The 22,586-nt window shown below is 41.5% G+C and overlaps 1 protein-coding gene across 3 annotated transcripts in view; it reads right to left on the minus strand.

The window, feature by feature from the left end:
* Window positions 1-6,447: 6,447 nt before the first annotated feature.
* The window catches only part of NGLY1 (N-glycanase 1), a 74,958-nt gene continuing 58,819 nt past the window's right edge, over window positions 6,448-22,586 (minus strand). The window contains exons 8-12 of one of the 3 annotated variants that reach the window (XM_024115193.3): window positions 21,887-21,997; window positions 20,621-20,785; window positions 15,253-15,438; window positions 7,720-7,897; window positions 6,451-7,320 (exon numbers count right to left, since the gene is read on the minus strand). In XM_024115193.3, the coding sequence (XP_023970961.1) occupies window positions 7,145-7,320; window positions 7,720-7,897; window positions 15,253-15,438; window positions 20,621-20,785; window positions 21,887-21,997 (816 nt within the window). In that variant the 3' untranslated portion in view covers window positions 6,451-7,144. Of the gene's footprint in view, window positions 7,321-7,719; window positions 7,898-15,252; window positions 15,439-20,620; window positions 20,786-21,886; window positions 21,998-22,586 lie in introns of all 3 variants that reach the window. The other 2 variants (XM_024115194.3, XM_055080525.1) reach the window with 2 other exon arrangements.

Here is a 22,586-nt window from a genome sequence, read left to right on the forward strand (position 1 = left end):
TGCAGTCAGCCTCCCAACCAAGGGAGAGGCCTGCCAATCAGCAGCCTCCCTGAGTGAGGAAACCTAGGCCTGCCACCTGGTAGTTATCAGCTTAGTCCTTAGTCATAAATACAGTCCATCAAACATTTACAAAAAACCAACCACATGGAACAGAAAACAAGATGAACAATGTGATATGATCCAGAAGAAAGTGGAGATAATTCTTTAACAGAACAGACCTCTGGGAAAGTTATAATTAGGAAACTTGATAGAGAGAATGTCCCAAGTATTAAACAAGCACAAACCGATATGGAGGAAAGAGATCAGGAAGAGTCAGGGACTAAAGGTGATTATCAAACAAAGAGCCCACCCAACAGGCAAACACAGTCACCCTTCGTACCCTCTGGTTCCGCAGCTGTGGACTGAAACAACTGTGAGCCGAAAATATTAAGAAAAACCCTCCTCGCTGTCGGTGGGAATGTAAACGGGTGCAGCCACTGTGGAGAAGTGTGGAGGGAGGGTCCTCAGAAAACTAAAAACAGAGGTGCCCTATGAGCCAGCTATCCCACTCCGGGGTATGTATCTGAAGAAAACAACAACACTAACTTGAAAAGGGACATGCACCCCAGTGTTCATTGCAGCTCTATTTACAATAGCCAAGACATGGAAGCAACTGAAGTATCCATCGACAGATGAATGGATAAAGAAGATGTGGCACATATATACAATGGAATATTACTCAGCCATAAAAAAGAATGAAATAATGCCATTTGCAGTATCATGGATGGACTTGGAGGATATTATGTTAAGTGAAATAGACAGAAAGACAAATAGTGTGTGCTATCACTTATATGTGGAAACCAAAAAATACAGCAAACTAGTGTATAAAACAAAGAAAAGAAGCAGGCTCACAGAGATACAGAGAACAAACTACTGGTTACCAGTGGGGAGAAGGAAGGGGGGAGGGGCAATAAAGGGGTAGGGGATAAAAAAAGGGTTATTATGGGATTATATGAAATCATGTGTGAGACTTTTGAGAACTGTAAAGTACTATAGAATTTAAAGACTCCTTCATTCAATAAAAGCAGTAAATTAAAAAAATAAAAATCATTTCTTCGAAAAAAAATATTCAGAAAAAAAAATTCCAGGAAGTCCCAAAAAACAAAGCTGGAATTTGCCTCACACTGGCAACTGTTTACATAGCATTTTTACATTGTATTAGGCATTATAAACAGTCTAGAGATGATTTAAAGTACACAGGATATGCACAGGTTATGTGCAAATACCATGGCATTTTATAAAAGGGACTTGAGCATCCTTGGATTTTGGTACCTGTGGAGGGTCCTGGAAACAAACCCCTGTGGATACCGAGGGATGACTATATATAGAACATTTAGATAAGAAACAAAACTGGCTAATGAACATGATAAATTTTAATCTCACAATAATCAAGGAAATGGAAGTTAAAACTAGGTATTTTTCATCCATCGGATCGGCAAAAAGAGCAAAGCTGTTTTAATTAACTGTACTAGTTTGGGCTGCAGTAACAAATTACAAAGACTAGGGGGCTTAAACCACAAACATTTATTTCTCACAGCTGTGGAAGCGCTAAGCCCGAGATCAGGCTGGGCTCCCCGCGAAGGCCCTCCCCTCTTCCTGGTTTAAGGATGGCCTCTTCCTGGGTTCTCACAGCTGGAGAGCAGAGAGGAAGCAAGCTCTCTTCTCTCCTCCCAAAGGCATAAATCCCATTCATGAAGGCTCCAGCCTCATGACCTAATTATCTCCCAAAGGCCCCACCTCCTAACACCCTCACACAGATCACACTGCAGGGGGTGGGGGTGGGGAGAGGGTTAGGATTTCAGCATATGAATTGGAGTGGGAGGAGGGTACACCAACATTCAGTCCCAGACAGTAATCTCATGCTGTATCAACAAACCACTCACTAGCTCTCCTGGTTTCTGTGCACTAGGAATTCAGTAGTGGTTTGGCTGGGCAGGTCCAACTTGCGTGACTCCTTCTCACGAGGCTGCAGTCATTGAAGGCTTGATGGGGCTGGAGGAGAGGCTTCTATTGCTGTGGGTTCCTCTCCAGACCTGCTCGAGGCCTCCTGACGCAGCCACGGGCCTCCTCCGGAACAAGCGGTCCAGGAAAGCAAGGCTTTTCATGACATACCACACACACACACGGTCACTTATATTCTACTGGGCACAGACCAGCTCTAATTTAGTGTGGAAGGGACAACACGAAGACGTGGAAGTCAGGAGGTGAGGATCATTGGAGGCTGGCTACCACAACTGCCATATTCAGTTTGGGGGAGAACGGGAGGGAACGGGTGCCCTGATAGACCACTGTGGGGTGTGTAACTGGTGTACCTCATTTAGAGGGCAGTTTGATAGTGGGTGGGTGGTAAGATTTAAAATGCAACATATCTTTGCAGGTATTCTATGTGAAGGACATACGTGCAAGGAAGTTCAGTGCAGTATTTGCAATAACAAGAAAAAGGCGGAAAACCTACATATCTGTAAATTAGGGAATGCATAAATTAAGGAATACTATGGAGCAGTTAAAAAGAATGTGGCAGATCTATGACTGACCATGGAAAGATTTCTAAGGCACACCGTTAAGAATACAAGAATACTCTTCCATTTACGTAAGAAAACCAAATATCAATACACGAATACTGATTTTCTGTGTGTGCATATATATCTTTGAATGTCAAAATCTACAGAAAAGCTCTGGAAAGACACATGTAAAAATTTTGGTGGTTACTTCTGAAAATGGTACAAGAGGAGTGCAGCATGAAGGCAGCACTTTTAATTCATAATACTGTCTTGTTTGAATTTTTAACAAAAATAGATAATCTAAACATTTAAAACTGGAAAACAAGACTTTGAGTGACAACCCAAAGTGCCCCCTTACAGTGAAGAATTTGGGCTTTCGTGGCTAGACTTTATTTTAGCTCTTTGGAGACCCTTTATGGCTCACTTATGGATTTCTAGTTGCTGCTACAATTTTGTTGATCTCAGATCAAGTCTTTAGAAAATTAAAGAAATAGAGCAAGGTCTCAACTTCTGAGTCTGCTTTCACTTGTTGGGGTGTAATAAATGGGAAACGGCTGTTAAGACAGTCTGGTATTAAAGTACCTGACTCTCAGCCTCTCAGTTTCATCAGCTATAAAATGGGGACAAGATATACTACCTACTATACAGTGCCACTACGATCCAATGAGACACCAAAGTGACTGGTACCTAGTAGACACTCAAAAGGTGGCCACTATCAGTGTAGGTTCATTCTAAATCTCTGATCAGAAATAAAGCACTGGTTTGGTCAATATAAAGGATGTAACTGAATACATCCTAAGAGGAATAAAACGAATCATGACTTGTGTGGTTCACCCTTATTCTTCCCATGAGTACTTTAGGAAGGAATACCACCTTGATCGCAGCTTGTAAAAGTGTATTTGCTTACTTCACTCTGTATGACAGACCATATATACACTCTCAAATGTAAAATAGCTAGAGGGAAGCAGCCACATAGCACAGGGAGATCAGCTTGGTGCTTTGTGACCACCTAGAGGGGTGGGATAGGGACAGTGGGAGGGAGAGAGATGCAAGAGGGAGGAGATATGGGGATATATGTATACGTATAGCTGATTCACTTTGTTATACAGCAGAAACTAACACACCATTGTAACGCAATTATACTCCAATAAAGATGTTAAAAAAAAAGGGTATTTGCTTTACCATATGCTATCACTTATATGTGAAATCTGAAATATGACACAAATGAACCTATCTATGAAACAAATACAGACTCACAGACATAGAGAACAGACTGGTGGTTGCCAAGGAGGGAGAGGGATGGATTTGGAGTTTGGGATTAGCAGATGCAAACTATCCTATATAGTATGGATAAACAACAAGGTCCTACTGTACAGCACAGGGAACTATATTCACTATCCTGTGAAAACCATAATGGAAAAGAATATGAAAAAGAAGGTGTGTGTGTGTGTGCATATATATATATATATATATATATGCACACACACATATATATATAAATATATAAAACTGAATCACTGTTGTACAGCAGTAATTAACATAACATTGCAACTCAACTATACTTCAATAAAAATTTAAAAAGTGTATTTGCTTGAACTATAAAATCAAAACACAATTTATTGTGTTGTAGAGAAAAAAATACCAAAGCATACATATCTATAGTAATCTATTCTCAAATTATAATACGTTTAGTCTCCAGGAAAGCTTAACTATAGTTAGAAAAAGAACTGGCTCTAACATCAGTTTTAGTATCTCCTCAACTTGAACATTCCTACCAAAGTTATCTGTATTCACGAAACATGTAATACAACAGCAGCCCACACACAGTACTAGAATTCTATAGAATTACAACCCTGTGTTACAACGCTGCAACTCGGTAGAAGGGAACACTGAGTGTACAAGTCGATCTTGCCTGTGTTACTAATCCACTGCATTGTTTAGACAGGCCCTTCTCCGGGCTTGAGCTTTCTCAGGGAAAAGGGAGGAGTCTGGATTAAATGATCTCTAACAACCCCCCTACCCTCAAATTCATGACACCGTGTTCTCTAGCCCTCCCTCAATCCGAGGCACTTCTTTTCCTTCTAAAGTGATCAAAACATCAGATGTAACTTCTTGTTCATCTTGAGAATGTGATTTCCAGCAAAGGACCTACTTTAGAAAAACAACACTGCAACAGAAAGCAGACGGTCTGTAAAGTTGCTCAGGACGCCAAGGTATAAAGCCTGTTAAGACGGTGAGCAAGGCCAGCCGGTGGTTCTGCAGCCTGGCGCAGGTACCCCGAGCGCTTTGCGCTCACCCTGGAGTCACCGCAGACTGAGGGCTCTTACAATAAGATCCCAGGATCACTTGGAGGTTTGTTTCTGATCCAGTAAGTCTGAGGTGGGGACTGAGAATTTAAATTTCTAACAGTCTCTAGGTGATACTGATGCCACTGGTTCACAGATAACACTTTTGAAACCACTGCCCTAAGCATTTGTATTTTAGATTTGTATCTTGTAAAAGTTTTAAGAGAGAGAGGCTTATTATTAATTTTTACAAAATATAAATGGTCTAGTTTTGGTATCATATATTTGGATTCTGAAATTTGTTTTGATCGAGATAAATTAAAAACCCTGCAAATTAATTACAATTTTTCAGTTGGAAATAAAATAAAAAAAGATCTCCGATGACTGCTTTACAAAGGGCAGCTAATATGAGGGCCAGTTTATTCAGGGGGTTTGTACTATCAGCCCGTCTCTGCCTCAGTTACTTTTGCCTTACTGGTTTACTCACTACGCCGTACACATTACTGAGAATTGCTTTGTCTCATACCTTCTGTACTACTGCCAAACTTGCCTGTATCATAAAATATCTATTAACGTGTGTCAGGTACCCTGAAGTTGAAACTCTCAAGGAACACACTTAAGAAAAGTATGCAACTGCTTTTCTCTTCAGTAGTTCAACTCTGTAAAAATACAGGACATTTGAACTTTCTGCTTAGAGCCACAGTAAAACTTAGAATGTTTCCTTTTCACAGATAAAGTACATTCAGTTTATCTCTATTGCCATCTTTAACAGGACTGCTTGTCAAGCTCCAGTTTTTCTCATGAAGAGTGTTGTTCCACTTATCATCCAAATACTCACCGTGCCCAAACCAGACACTTCAAGACAGGTAGGAGACAAGGCTGTCCAATTTCATGTATTTGGCCATTCTACGATGCTATGATTAACTTAAGGGTTTCAGAATTCCAGAAAATTTTCTAATATTCGAGACGTATTAATAAATTTAGACGCACAAGCTACCTTTAAGTGTAACTTTTTAGCAAGAAGGTGATCCTCGGCAGAGTTGGACTACGATTAAAAGAAAACATAAGGGCTTCCCTGGTGGCGCAGTGGTCGGGAGTCCGCCTGCCGATGCAGGAGGCGCGGGTTCGTGCCCCGGTCCGGGAGGATCCCACGTGCCGCGGAGCGGCTGGGCCCGTGAGCCGTGGCCACTGGGCCTGCGCGCTCCGCGGCGGGAGAGGCCGCAGCGGTGAGAGGCCCGTGTACCACAAAAAAAACCATAAGACCTTTGTTTCAGAATTCCAGTACATATTTCACAACGCATGTAAAGATGCTAGTGAGTTGCACAGGGTGAGAATGTCTGAGAACGTACTTTTCTGGCTGGGAGAGCTGAGAACTCGCTCTGCAGAACGTGACAAAAGGCATTTAGGGAGCGGGGCCGTGGTCGTCTTCGTCACCGCATCCCTCGCGGTGCACACAAACACTTCATAAATAGCCACTAAGTTTAACTGGAGAGGTTACATGGAACACACACACACAAAACTCTTGATACAGTATATACACACTGAATAATCCCAGTTACACAGTTTCAAAGTCAAGAATAAACATTTTATTCAATGAGGTAGATAAAAATACTCAAAAGTAAACTCAAAAGTAAAGCATTTTCAGCAGTGTCCACATATTATGGATTTATAATGTATCTTTGAATTTATGCAGTGTTAACCGTTTTCATAATTCTTGTCTATTCAAGTGGTTTTCAATGTTTAGCATACTTATGATTTTTATTTAGCCAAAGTAATCACTAAAAAGATATAACGCAAAATAATTCATTTTATTTTTTAAATGCCTACATATTTACAATCATAAAAATTTTCATGCTCTATAACTTATGAAATACTACACTTTCACGTTTATTAAAAATTAAAAAATCTTAGGAAATCTATTTCAATTACTTATGGAGAAATTAATGCCTGATCAGAAACTGTCAAATTACTATTATTAGCTTAAGATTTCATCATAATCATGAATAGCATTTAATCACAAATACCTTCATTTTACTTTTAAAACCATACTTATAATTTTTAGGTTAAAATCTCATAGTGGGGCAGTTAAGATTTCACTCCAAATCAGTCACATATGGAAGGAAGCTTTTAATTCAAGGTTTCATTAGGGTCCACAGTAAAAAGATACATTTTCATGAGGGTTAACACATGGATAGCCAACAAGGAAATATGCTAGCAGGGGGTAGAACACTGCTATCTAAGCATGCACAGAACCAACAGACTACTTTAGAACATGCTATGTCCTTGATTATTGCCAGCTTTTCTATAATGTTCAGGTTCTCAAAGGTCACTGAATTTTATAATTATCTCCAAACAATTTTCTTCAGGGTCATTTAAGCTTTGTCTAAACAGCTGGGTGTGTTGCCAAGCAACACCACCATCTCCTCTGCTTAATTCTGCTTCCAAAATAACTTCAGTGGCACCAGAAAAATCATGATAGGAGCGAAGAATTTTATCTGTTGGAGGAAAAAAAAAAATGAACACTTTGCTTTTGGTAAGAACATAAAGAGGTAGTTTCGGAATGCATTTGATATACCTGCCTTATAGGTAAAAATCAACCCTCAAGAAATAAATACAAATGATTCTTTATGGAGGAAATGTGTCCTCTGAAAAAAGAAACAATGTTTTCTCCTTCCATTTGTGTTTCACAATAAAAAACATCAGCCCTACTATTAATAATGAGGTTAAACTACAGGTTTTAACTTAAATTTTTTTTTTTTTTTTTTTTTTTTTACTGCAACAGTACGAATAACTCTAGGCTAAGGAAGACTCTTAACTACATCTCAGATAAGCACACTCACTCTTCAGAGTGCTGAACACACACTTCACGACTACTTCTCCAGTCAAATGCTTACCGCCCGCCAGCTCTACTTGTGCTGTATCAGATCTCAATTTCCACTGTACTGTTCCTGTCTCAAAAGTCTGGCTACTTGTCCTAATGGAAATGCTATCTACGTTGAGGCCAACTGACCCACATTCAAACTTCCAGGAAATGTAAGCATAAGACGATCCTTCCTTTCGGGTTAAATACACCTATAAAGTAGGAGGGAGAAAAGGAACTGTCAGAGATAATCAAACAGTGTAGAAAAACACATATAGTCAAAGTCTTACTGCCACAGGAACTATGCACGAATGGTAATTTAAAACATAACTTTTCCCCAATGAAAAGATTTTTACTGCTAACGATTTTTCATTTTATTAGCAATCTTTGCGATAGCATCTTTTGCTATGGATGAAAGGTATTATTTGAATACAGGTGCCTCAGTAAGTACAGCCCTAAGGTTGCATGCTAACCAAATTTTGGTAAATCGTATTCTCTTTTAAATTACCAACTCCAGCTATTTATTATTTATTTATTTGTTTATTTATTTTTGGCTGCATTGGGTCTTTGCTGCTGCACGTGGGTTTTCTGTGGCTGCGTCCAGTGGGGGCTATTCTTTGTTGCGGTGCGCGGGCTTCTCATTGTGGTGGCTTCTCGTTGCGGAACACGGCCTCTAGGCGCACGGGCTTCAGCAGTTGCAGCATGCAGGCTCAGTAGTTGTGGCTCGCAGGCTCTAAAGCACAGGCTCAGTAGTTGTGGCTCACGGGCCTAGTTGCTCCGTGGCATGTGGGATCTTCCCGGACCAGGGCTCGAACCTGTGTCCCCTGCATTGGCAGGCGGATTCTTAACCACTTCACCACCAAGGAAGTCCCCAGTCCAGCTATTTAAAATGAACTTTATGATGAATCCTGCTGAAAATGAAGAGTCTTTTTAAATGCAATTATTCCTTAGTGTATCTTCTTTTCTAAGCCTGGATTTTCAGATAAGCTTTCCTAGAATGAGATGGGCCATATCCTCTAAATCAAGCAAGTACCTCAGTCACTGCTAAGCAACGGGAATGGTTTACAAGGCTAAAAGTCCATGCTCCCTGCAAGCCTCTCTAAACAGGATGCTCCCCAGGTCTTCACCATCAACGCTGTGACCACAGTCAATGTCCTCTCTAAGACGTCCAGACCGACCGCTGCCTCCAGTCCAGCTGCCTTCAGTTTCATCCACACTCTTCACATGTGCTGACATGAAAACTGAACGTCCACAACCCTGGCCCACTCACCCAGGCTTTAACCCCTGAGAACCTGACTCTTTACTCATTTATCCCGAATGTCCAAACTCCCACAATAATCCATGCATTTCTTTGAAATAAGTCTTGAAAAAAAAAAAAAAAAAACCCTTTCCTCATGGATACTGCACGTATCACTTCGGTCATGACGTTACACTCATCTTTCTGCAAACTGCCTAATTAATGTTTTTAACATCTCACTGCCTCCTACCATTTGCTGGTCTAGAACATACAGCAAGTGCCTGCCTCTTGCATGACATCCAAACTCGCAGTTTTCATGGTCCTCCACAAGTGCACCCCGCCTTGAACTGCCAATACTCCGTGACCCAAATATAACTGTTTTATTTCAGGTGTACTTGTATTATCTTACTTAACCAAATCATAAATGCTCTGGGGGCACAGGCTCTGGATTTATGGGTTTAATAAACAGTATTTAAGTACTAGAAACTTGCACACGCACACACATACATTCTTTCAGAAACAGCTAATCTACTTCTTAGGGGCAAATAGCTGGCAGTACCACATGAAACACACCTGCCATGGAAATGTCCAATTCCTTACTGTTCTAGTCCTCAGCCATCAGGTAAAACATCAGTCACTGCTAGCATGCTATTGATATGCTATTCTACTCGGCAACCTCTAGCTAGTTTTCTTCCAGGTTAAATATGCTGGCTAATTTGAGTTTTTAGAATCAGTGAGCTGGAGACAATGAAACCATTAAACAATCACTCTCCAAGGAAGATGACTTAAAACTCCTTAGACCAGAAACACATAAACCGCCTGCTGCTGTTTTGCACAGCCATCCCAGCTATCTGCACCGTTGCCTGCCCCTCTCGGGTCCCGGGTACCTCACTCTAGCACCTTGGATGCGTGTGTGCTTACTGCGCGCTCCCCCGAGAGCTGTGTGCATGGAGAGCCTGGGCTCAGGGCTGCAGCAAAGCTGCCAGTGAGCTGTTAGTCTCACCAACACTAAACTCCTGGGCACTTAGGGATTATCCATAATGTAATTACTCCTCCAAAGGAGAGGCTAGTAAAAGGGGCTACCTGGAAAAGAAGAGCCAAACAGAGGGGTCACTGGAAGACAGGTGGTGGGAAGAAACTGAAAGACAGGGGGCAAATATATTTATGTCTCAATACATGTCTTCTGTGTCTTGTGTGTTTTCAGAGCTCAGTGGCTTCAAATGCCCCCCTAAAAGTGTGGGCATATAAAACACGATAGGCTGAAGTCAAGCTAACTTCAAAGTTCTAGTTTACCCTCAAGAACTTCCTTAATTATATCATGTGAGTCTGGGCCAAATTTTTTTTTTTCCTTCTTCTTTCTTTTCTTTTCTTTTTTTTTTTTTTTTTTTTTGCGGTACGCGGGCCTCTCACTGTTGTGGCCTCTCCCGTTGCGGAGCACAGGCTCCGGACGCGCAGGCTCAGTGGCCATGGCTCACAGGCCCAGCCGCTCCGCGGCATGTGGGATCTTCCTGGACCGGGGCACGAACCCGTGTCCCCTGCATCGGCAGGCGGACTCTCAACCACTGCGCCACCAGGGAAGCCCTCTTCTTCTTTCTTAAAGCTTCCAATTTTAAGACATGACAGAAAAGTCTTACAGGTACACATGGAAAAGTAATACCTGATCACAGCTGAAAGTGAAGACAATCTAATTAGAACTGTTTTTAACTGTCACAGAAGGCTTATAATGGCTGTTGAACATGTCTGAAAATTGCTTTTTCTAAGACTTATATTTTTGAGTCCTGAAGGCATCAGTTTTTACAACTCTAAAACGTTAAAGGATAAGGTGGAATTCATTGAATTCTTAGATGCTTAAATAAACCTTTAAACACACTGTGAGCAAATAAAAGTTCTCTTAGGCTAAAGAAACAGCGTATGGAGATAAAGCAGACCCTATTTATATTGAAAATTCATGTCATCTTTTGGATGCAACATATTCTGTCTGTAGCACTTTAACCAACTTATTTAACTCAGCATTTTTGAGACTGTAGGATGTTACTATGGTACTGAGTACACTATGTATACCCAGTTCCATAGTATACTATGTATACTCAGTTTGGCACTTTGAAATGTACCAAAACAACAGGATTTACATAAACCTCCAACTGTGGTCCTGTCTAGGTGTAAAACCAATAGAACTGGTAATTATCATTTAGGAGAAAAAAATACTTTACAACCTCTCAAACAGGCAACTGTTTGTTCTAAAGGGGAAAACAAAGCATTTTTGAACTGTCGATCGCTCCGAACTTCTTGATTTACCTTCAACAAATGTTTTGCCTGTTGGCTTTTTAAATTTGTACGTGATCCACCCTGGCCCGTCTGGCACCTGTAGACAATGAAAGCACATCACGCACAACCTGTGGGGAGGAACGAGACCGGTGCATCTGTGGCTTCAGATCTAAGTTATACTGCTTGCCATATGCACCCTGCTAAGACTGCTCCTGCGGGCTGTGGCTGCGACCACTGCTCTCAAGATTGTGAATAATCTGCACATCAGCTTCTTTCTGTATTTCAGATTCTTGGGAAGATCTGCACTTAAAGATTTTCTCATTACATGAGAAACATGCCAGGCGGGTCAGCCGGCTGTTACGGTTTCCTGGAGGTTCAGTTCGCACTGCGCTGTTTGAAGCTGCTCTTTAGTACACGCTTAAAATCATCATTCTGCTGCGGCTGCTAAGATGAACTCTGAGCTCCCGGTGCAGTCAGTCATTCCTACAGATCTCCCGCAGAGCAGCTGTATTTCAAGAAACCCTCATCGAATGCCAGTAAGCTGCTCTTGTTCATGAATCTTATTTTTGGTTATTCCAATTTTTCAACTGAGGCCCAACGTGAACACTGTCAGTTCCCACTGTATTTACATCTTTCCAGACAATGCTTCCTACTTATCCCATCTGCAGCCTCTGGATGGTCAGTGTGATGATGGTCCTCCTTTGCCTGAACTCCTGAAAGGTTTCCTATTGCATAAGTGCAAGGTCATCGAGGTCCCTGGGGCCTGACAACCGCTCCCCCGTCCAGCCGTACTCCCCGCTGTTCTCCCCGCGTCCTGACGGCTTCCTCTTCCCTGCAGGTGCAGGTGTTTCTCGCTTCCGTGCGTGTGGACACTGTTTCTCATGCCTCTTTCTGAGAAACTCCCCTCTGCCGCCCCCTCGGATATCACTTCTTCTGCAAGGCTCCGGCATGAGGTGCAGCGGCTCTTCCTCGTGTGTCACACACGGGCCCACGTCCTTCCAGCGCCCACCTTGCTAACCGAAACAGCTGGCCCACGTGTCTTCCTCCTACACAGGCCTTGCTCACCTTGGGTGAGCCTCCTAACGCACCACTAGGCCCTAGGTGCCGAGCACAGAGTATGAAAGGGCGCACGTCTGCCGAACGGCTGAGGGGGTCAATTCCTGACATCACGCCGTGCGCCCGAAAGGGCTAACGTTTGACTCTCGTGGCACTGAGAATGACAAAGCTGCTCAAAACTGCAAAGTACTGAGGAACATCCAAGGGGCACAGTCGGAATGAACACAGCTCCTGCGGTGCTCGACGTGGCCCTCGGGTGCCGCAGAATTTATGCCGTACACACTCAAGCGCTCGTTCTCAAATCCACTGTCTTTATTATTAAACATTTGTTACGTATCAGGCACTATGCTAGACATGTGAATACTGAGAGCACAGAAGTGAGTAGGAAAAGACAAGGTCTCTGCCCGGGCAATGTTTACAGTCCGGTAGGAGAGAGACAATCTGTTCTCACATACGTGCGTAGAATAAACTTCAGGAAGGGGAGGGGCATGATGCCACGAGTCAATACAGGGTAAAAGGAACCAGCTGGCCGGGACTGGGCAGAATGAGGCTTACGCAGGTCCTAAGGGTAAGAATAAGTTAGTCCCACAGAAAGGAAAGAAACGAGGTTCCGCGGGGAGGGGGGCAGGGAGAGCCAGGGGGCAGCCTGGTGGTGCAAGGCGAGGGCCAGACTCAAGAGACCGGAGTTGCTTCTCACCCTGAGAGCACTCAGTAACGAAAGGGGTTCTGAAAACGTTCTCCAGGCTGTAGCCAGAAAAACATCTTTGAAGGGACCAGGGCAATGCAGGGAGACTAGTCAGGAAGCCACTAACATCACTTTTATCAGGGTGTTATTACTTGCCTCCTAAAAAGCAGACTCTTGATTGAGCTTTTTATTTATGTTCCTTTCAAATCCAGACACCACTGAACACTGTCTTTCCTAAGGAGTAAAATTCAGAGAGTCTGTGTGCTCCCGGGAGGCTGCCACTGTGAGAGCGTAAGGTTCTGTTCTAATCACCCACAGACGGGCTGCACGGGACCTGCCGTGGCTCCAGCGTGGCGATTACTGAGTGGAATAAGCCTCTAGTTTTAGCCGAGTTAGAGAAGCCCTAGCTGGGGGCGCCCTCGAACAGAACGACAGAGGTTGATTTAGGCGAAAAATTCACGTTTTAATGGCGACATATGACTTCGGAGTGATTAGTCTCTACAAGCGCAGTTACAATTCCAGCATTCTTCTTCATTTAGTAATAAGTATTTTAACCGGAAACGGATTCTTTCAGCTTTTTGAAAAATGGCGCCCCTCGTAAAAGCACACGAAGGCACAAACTTTGCTTCAGTAGGCTCTTGTTTCGTACTTAATGGCCCTCACACCTCACTTGCCTTACGTAAAGCCTTCTCACAAAACACGCCGGCTCCGGCCACGACCGTCTACTCAGAGGTCTGGAAGCGAGCCCTGCCCTGCACGCTCCAGCCCTGCCTCGAGTGCACCTACTCCACTTTCCACGCGCAGTCCCAGAGGCGCCCGCGCCGTGGCGCTCAGCCAGCCTCCCGCAGTCCCCATGGCAACGCGATGGCGTCCTTGTTACAGCGCTCTGCGTCGTGGCTGCTCAAGCTTCCTGGACTGTGAGGGCCGACACCGGTGGCACCTTCACCTGCACGTCCTCGCGGTGAGAGCCGTGCCAGGAACAGCAGGCACTCGGTGCGCGTGTGCCGATGAGCAAACGCGGGAGCAGGACGGGAGCATGCCACACACTAGCCCTGCTCCTCGGCACTGTGCTGTTTTCTCCACCAGGCCTGTGGTCAGGGCGGGAGGCATGCCTTGTCTCCAGTTCAGCACACGCTAGTCCTTGGGTAAACGCCATGTCTGTCCTCTCCTGCTTTCTGTTCAGAGCAATTCTTCAGGTAAGGATGGTTTTCCAGAAGAAGCTCATCCTCTCTCATCAGCGAGAAGAGCCAATTACAGATACACATATCTTGAAGTTTTAAATTTTATCTTGTACTATATTTTATGCCCTTCCTTAACTAAAGAAGAGAATTCCTCCATCTACAATCTCAATGAGGCTACAAATCATTCTTGGCTTAATACAAAAAGATGGTCAAAATAAGCACCAAGGTAAGTTTAGAACAAAAACCTATGGGGGAGGTGGGGGGGGGTAGAAGAAAGCAGGGACCTTATCTTTGTATGTCCTCTGTACTCTGATTAATGGCTGGTACAGTGATAAGCATTTAGTAGATGCTCATAAACACCAGCAGCTGTTCATCTGTGACTCACCTGCTAAATCTATTCACTATGTCTTACAAGTGAACAGCTTCTCACTTTTCAGGTGGCAAGTTAAAGCTGCCTATAAGCTCATTCACTCCAGTGAAACCTATCAATAATATGGTCAGACCTACTGAGGTCATGTGAGTTGCTCTGAGCTTATTTTTGGTGTGTGCCTAAGGGGGAGGGCAGTCTAAAAAGCAAAGCCTCTTATTCCAGACAACAAGTAACAACAATGTACAAGTTGGTATAATGAACTACTACAGTCCCACCAACCATTTCTCCCTTTATTTTTAGGAAACAGAGAAGAAATAACCAATATTGCTGCTCAATCATCCACATTCTTATGAAACAGAAGCGTGTTAGATGGTTAGCTCTTGGGACTTTGGACTAAATGGATTACAGTCCCTAAGAGCTTGCCCGTAGCAGGCAATCAATACACATCTGTGAAGGAAGTGGATAACAACATACTCTACATATTCATGCAAAAACTAGTCACATGAGTTGGTCATACACTTGATTATTTTTCCCCATGAAAGAATTAAATTCGGCCTCTTTGATGAAAATGGATACTTTCTTGATATAAACACACAGGTTTCGAATGGACATTTCATTAAACACTGAGAGCAGGATCTTCTTTTACAACTTTAAGGATTACTAAAAGTAATTTTGATATCCGTTTTCACATTATGCACAGCTGAAAAATGAAGCTAATCTATATTTGTTTAAACAACGACTGAAGTTTTAAACAGCTTCATGCATTACGTTACCATGTTCCAGTCTGTTTCAACTTTTCTGAATATGGATTCCATTCTCCACACACCATTCTCCCATCCAGAAATGGTTTGGTTATTACTTGAAATGCGGACATAATGATTTTTTACTATATTATAGCAAAGGTGGAGCTGTTTAGAAATCTTCTCATTTTCAGAGGGGATGAACAGGGTTTCTTTACTCTTAAAAAGAAAGCAGAATTAGTTTTTCAACATAATAGAAAACAGATCCATAGAGAGGTACTGCTATGGATAGTGGTTAAGAGATTCCTTCAACTTGAAAACGAAAAACTGGTGCCATTGGAAAATCTGGAAAATATGTTACAGATTAAATATGAACAGTATGATGCTGACGTAGCACCAAACATTACTAGACAGAAAACAAGAAATATAAACTGTAGCTGACTTAACTTTTCGGATTTTGTGTCAACATGACTTCATTTCCACCACCACCATGTCTTAACTAGATGCTGCAATCCTCTCCTACAGCTGATTTCCCAGCTTTCAACTCTTACCTCTCCACACAGTCATCAATGTGATTGTTAAAAATGTAAATTGGGACATATCACTTTCTTTTTTTTTTTTTGGCTGCACCACGTGGCATGGGGGACCTCAGTTCCCCGACCAGGGATTGAACCCACAGCCCCTGCAGTGGAAGTGCGGAGCCTCAACCACTGGACCCCCCAGGAAGTCCTTCACCATCCTGCTTAACTGGCCCCACTGGCCTCTCACTGCACAGTAACACCACGCCTCTACCAAGGCTACCAGGGCCCACATGGCTTGTCCTCTGCCCCTTCTCCAACCAGATCCCACGGCACCCTTCTCTGCGGTCTCTTCACCCGCACCGTGTTACTTCTTCTTTAGTTCCTCACAAAGGCCCAGCTGCTTCCTGCCACGGGGCCGTGACACATGCTGTTCCCTCCGTCTGGAATGCTGTTCCTTCTACTCTCCAGCTACATGATTCTTTCTCATCCTTCAGGCCTCAGCCTAAAGCCGGTTCACCAAGGTCCTTTCCTGATGCTCGAAGCGAGGACAGTGCCTGGGAGGTATAGCTGGAAACAATCTTCCGCACATGTGAAATTGCTACAAAAACTCTTGTTTCACCTTAAAATTCCAGGCAAATTTTGCATTCTATTACAAAATAAATGTTTATTTTAATGTAAAACAGTCGCCTGAAATCACCGGTTGAATCTCAGGTTTGAGGAAGATGATGTATTTGTCCTGTGCCTGTCTGTGGCACCGACACAACGTCCCCTCCCCCTCAGACGTGAGCACAGCAGCGTGTGGTGTGCGGGGCTGGGCTGCCCTGTGCACTGCAGGTTGCTCGGCAGCATCCCTGGCCTCACCCACCAGAGGCCAGTGGTACTGCCCCTCATAGCTGGAACCCCCAAAATGTCCCCGGACATTACAAATGTCTCCTGGAAGGCAATCATCCACCATCGAGAACCACTGCTCTAGTCTTGCTTCTAACTAATCAATTTACTAATCAATCAAGATAGTAGGTGATGCTTTCCTGTTAAACATTGGGAACTAGGTAGTATACGATGTAAAAACTTCAAATGTACGATGATCATTAAGTAGAATATAAAACATCTTAGAGATGGAAAGAGAAAAATATTTATAAATGTATAAACAAGAAGATAATTCCCTAGCAGAACCTGGATAAGGTAAAAAAAAAAAAAAAAAAAAAAAAAAAAGCAGTTTATTATTTTTAGAAGGTGATTTTCTAACTATCAATTAGTATACTACACTTTAAAACAAGCACGTAACAATACTTCTCAATTCTTTTCTTCTCTATCAAAGATATTTCAGAGTGCTGACACAAACCAGATGGAATTAAAATATTAAAGTAGCATTGTCTACTATTTTACCAAGGATAACTAATTACCAAAGGGAAAAGAAAAATATGTTACTGAATATATCATTAATATTTCATAATTTCTTTAAACTATAAGATTAAGACAAAACTTCTCTTTATGAAAATATCATCAATGTTTCCTTCTCTTTCCAACCGATTTCAAGATACAGTTCCCTAATTTTTTAGGACTTTTAAAACAAACATCTATTTGTAAAGAGGAAAATGATTTTTTAAATCCACGGCTCTAATATGGTCTCCAATAATTGAGAAATTTAAAAAATGTTCATCAGGGAAAACAATCCGGACATAGGACCCAATTCATATTTTTAAAGTTTAATCAATGTATATGCCATGCAAGAGGAAGCGCACTCATCCACAAAAAGAAAAAGAAGTGAAGACCTAAATACCCCCATTTTAAACTGAACACAGCTGTGAATTACATTAGCTCTTTTCAATTGGCTTTATTTAGATTTAGACTTGTAACTTGCACTGCATCAGCAGTGATCTGCATTATTTGTTGAAATTAGATCTTGTAATTCTATGGCTGAACCAACACTTCTAATTGCCAGCTAAAGATGATGGGATAAATTTAAAAGTAAACAAAGTTTACTAGAGATAATTCTCCCCTTCGGGACATATTCCTTTATTAGAGAAATGAGGTGTAACAATGGCAAATTTAGAAAAAGTAGATATAAAACTTTGTGTGGAACTGTTTGATACTGCTACTGTGATGGATTATTTTCTTTTCAAGCATTTTTCATTGCTTATCTTTTTAGATGTTTATATTAAATTCCTTCTAGTGAGTCAACTTTAAGCTCCCTAAGAGCAAAGGACAGTCTATTGTACTTAATGTCCATTACAGAGCACACTGCTTTAATGCTAGCCCCTAACTCTAGAAATTACATTTCCATCGTTCATTATTTAATTTTGGGAGATTAATCAAGTGATAATGTCTTCAAATAAGTTTGACTATATAATAGTACTCAGAGCAACAACAATTTCTAGCCAAAACCAGATGCAGGTAAGTATGTAATAAGAAATAAACACTTTCATCCACTGAATTACCCAGATTCTATTATTTTTCCCACTTTATAAAGTTTTCATAGCACTGAACGGGACTTCACAAAAGAGGATATCCAAAACTTTAAAGAATGGGACTTCCCTGGTGGTCCAGTGGTTAAGAATCCACTTTCCAATGCAGGGGACGTGGGTTTGGTCCCTGGTCGGGGAACTAAGATCCCACATGCCGCGGGGCAACTAAGCCTGTGCGCCACCACTACTGAGCCCGTGCACTTCAACAATAGCCTGCGTGCAGCAAACTACAGAGCCCACGTGCTCTGGAGCCCACGTGCCACAATAGAGAGAAAACCCACACGCCACAACTAGAGAAGCCCACGCGCTGCAACGAAGAGCCTGTGTGCCGCCAACAGAAAGATCCTGCGTGCCGCAACCGAAGACCTGACGCAGCCAGAAATAAAAATAAATAAATAAACGAAAGTTTAAAGAATAGACATTCAACTTCATCATTCAGCACCAAAGTGCAAATTTAAAATCGGGAAAAAAAAAAAGATATATATGTACGTATAACTGAATCACTTTGCTGTACACCTGAAACACAACATTGTAAATCAATTATACTTCAATAAAAAATAAATTTAAAAAAAACTATGTTTTCCAGGAAAAAAAGTAATTTCGGGGCTTCCCTGGTGGCGCAGTGGTTGAGAATCTGCCTGCTAATGCAGGGGACACGGGTTCGAGCCCTGGTCTGGGAAGATCCCACATGCCGCGGAGCAACTAGGCCTGTGAGCCACAACTACTGAGCCTGCACTCTGCAACAAGAGAGGCCGTGATAGTGAGAGGCCCGCGTGCCGTGATAGTGAGAGGCCTGCATGCTGCGATGAAGAGTGGCCCCCGCTTGCCACAACTAGAGAAAGCCCTCGTACAGAAACGAAGACCCAACACAGCCAAAAAATAAATAAATTAATTTAAAAAGTAATTTCTTACTAAAAAAAATAATAAAACCACAATATAATACTATCACTACTATATACCACCAGAAATGCTAACATGAAAAAGACAGACAGGCAACTATAGGCAGAGCCATAGAAAAGTCTCATTTACTGCTGGGGAGGGTGTAAACCGGCACAACTGCTCTGGGAAACTGCTCGGTGGCGTCCGCTAAAGCCGAACATCCTCACACTACCGCTGCGATCCAGCTATTCTGCTCCCGGGTAGGCACCCATCTGAAACGCATACACATTCACTGAAAACATGTCTGTGTATGTTCACAGCAGCGTAAGTTTCAAAAACCTGAAGTACAGTTGATACACAATATTGCGTTAATTTCAACTGTACAGCAAAGTGGTTCAGTTATTTCTATATATATTTTTTCAGGTTATTTTCCATTACAGGTTATTACAAGATACTGGATATAGTTTTCTGTGCTCTACAGTGAACCCTTATTGTTTATCTCTTTTATACATGGTAATGTGCATCTCTTAATCCCATACTAATTTATAACCCACCCCTCTCCCCTTTGGGCAACCATAGGTCTGTTTTCTATGTCTGTGGAGTTTGCTTCTGTTTTGTAAATAGATTCATTTGTATTATGTTTTAGATTCCACATACAAGTGATATCATATTTGTCTTTGTCTGACTTACTTCACTTAGTATGATAATCTCTAGGTCCATCCATGTTGCTGCAAATGGCATTACTTCATTCTTTCTTATGGCTGAATAGTATCCCATTGTATATATGTACCACATCTTCTTTATACATTCATCTGTTGATGGACATTTAGGTTGTTTCCATGTCTTGGCTATTGTAAATGGCAGAGCAGCACAATTTTAAGCCAAAATCGAGAAACAACCCAAATACCCAATAGTGATGTGGATAAATTATACTATATTCACACGGTGGAACATTATACCACAATATGAAAATAAATGTACTATAAACACACAGCAACAAGTATGAATCTCACTAAATAATGTTGAGACAGAAATCGTCCACAAAAGAGTACATCCTGTATGATTCCATTTACATAAAGCACAATAACAGGCAAAACTAGTCCATGATATTAGAAACCAGGAAAAGGTCACTCTTAGGGGTGAAAGGCAGTGGCTGGAAGGGAACCCAGGTCGTTCAGACATCTGCTTGTCTAACTTCTTATTCTGGTTAGTGGTTACATGGGGAACCACAATTTGTGAAAATCTGTTAAGCTGTACACTTATAATTAATGCGTTTTCATGTACTTTAGTCATAACTGCCCTAGAAATTTACGTAAGGTAACAACAGAAAAATCCCATTTTATTGCTTTGCTAACTCTTGTATGTAATTATACTACGTCAATCAATTATTGGTTCTCTTCAAATGTTTACATTTTTTAATAATTACCCTGCAAAGTTCATTGAAAGGTCGTGGCCAACCTGTTTTTCTGTACGTAAAGGGCACAGGACAGGAAGTGGTAAAGTGAGAAGGTTATCAGGCTGTAATGAAGTAAATACCTCTGGACCCGTTTCACCTCGGGCTACTCTCCACGCCAAGGACCCAGATATCCTTCCTCCAAGTTCTCCAGGCTTAGGGCTTTTGGGAGATATAAATTCAACAAGCTCCACAATGATCCTCTGGAGAAGTTCTTTTCTTCTGTTTTCTGACAAAGATATCTGCCTCTGTAATGCACGTTTAAAAAAACGTCATTAACGATTAGGGGAATGCAGAGATCCATCTCTAAGTATGAATATAATTAAGACATTTGTATTTTAACAGGGTCTTGGAAATAAGTAACCAACTTTGTTTTCATACATGTAATTTTGGAAAATAGAAAGGACACTGTGGAAACAAAATACTTTTACAAATTTTATGTTAAGAAATCACTGAACACCCATATCCAACTTCCCATGCCCTTTACTGGCTTAAGTTTAAAACAGAGGCAGCAGCTTCTGTTTCTGTCTGTGACAGACTAGCCTGAGTCAGACCAACTGTCCTGCTGAGAAAGGCAAGGACAGCAGGGAACAACACACACACACACACACACACCCCAACAGCTGTCTGAATGCAACACAAAGCTACCAAGGTAGCCTGACCTGAAGAAGCTAAGATCCCAAGGGAAGAAACAAACTGAGGTGAACTGAACTGCACCTCTTCTCCCTTCCAGGCATTTGCCAATCATCAAGTGGCCCAAGGAGCCGAGCTCAAAACAGGTGAACATGCTGAAACACTGAATCTCAACCACTGTAAGGTGATCTGCCCTATTCTAATTGCCTGCCAGCAGTAAAATTAGTTGTTTTTTAAATCATGAAAAATAATATGCATATATATATAGTAAAAAAAATTTCAGTACTACCAAAGGGGTATAAAATCAAAGCTGAAACTTCCCTCTTGGACCCCCCAGTCCTCTTCCCAGAAATACTCATTGTTAACAACTTCCTGTGCCTTGTTCCAGAAATTTCCCTATGTGGGCAAGTGTGTGGGTAATTCTATTCAAGACACAATTACTTCGAAAAATAAGGCAACATATTTTTTATGTCAACTAGTATATATATGGAAATTTTGTTCCACTGAACTTTGAGATGTGACAATTTAAGGCAAAAAAACCCCCACCTCACAATACTTAAAAAAAGTCCTCAAAAATTTTAATTTAAATATTTACATATTTTTCATTGTAAAATAATGGTACTACTTGAAGAACTTCACTGGGTTAAAAATTGGCTATTCTTGATTATATAATATTTCAAATGTCCTCTGAAAAATGACAAATGCCCATCACATACCTGCTTATTAAGTGTATTAATAGTTTCTCGAAGTAACTCTTCTTTAATTTCAGTTCTTCTGGAGATTACCTCTTCATGTTTACAAGAATATCGCCAAGTGACATCAACCACCTTGAATTATAGGACACAAATATTTAACAAGATTACAACCATCAACATTAATTTGCTAAATACCTAGAATGCATGTAATTCTTAAATAGAATTTTTAAAATGCTGTCCTTTGTTTAACATTTTAAAACCTGTGGAAAAAAAATCGAAGAGAATATGCTTTTTATTCATTTTCTAGCCGGTACACTTCCAAGAAAGACTGTAATTAGGAGATAAAATTTTCAGAACATTTAGCTGTTTATAACTTATCTACAAAGCCGATTTCACAAAATTCCACAAATAAACACTCCATTTTTATTGTACTGAATATATAAATTATATATATTATAGAACTGATTTTTGACAAAGGTACAAGGCCAATTCAGTGGAAAAGGATAACTTTTTCAACAAACGGTGCTAGAACAATTCATTATCCATATGCAAAATAATGAATTTCAATTCACACGTTGGGCTATCTACAAAAATTAGCCCCAAATGGATCACAGACACAAGTGTAAAACTAAAAGTAGGGCTTCCCTGGTGGCGCAGTGGTTGAGAGTCCGCCTGCCGATGCAGGGGACACAGGTTCGTGCCCCGGTCTGGGAAGATCCTA

This window comes from Physeter macrocephalus, chromosome 1, assembly GCF_002837175.3.
Source record: "Physeter macrocephalus isolate SW-GA chromosome 1, ASM283717v5, whole genome shotgun sequence".
NCBI classification, from domain to species: domain Eukaryota; kingdom Metazoa; phylum Chordata; class Mammalia; order Artiodactyla; family Physeteridae; genus Physeter; species Physeter macrocephalus.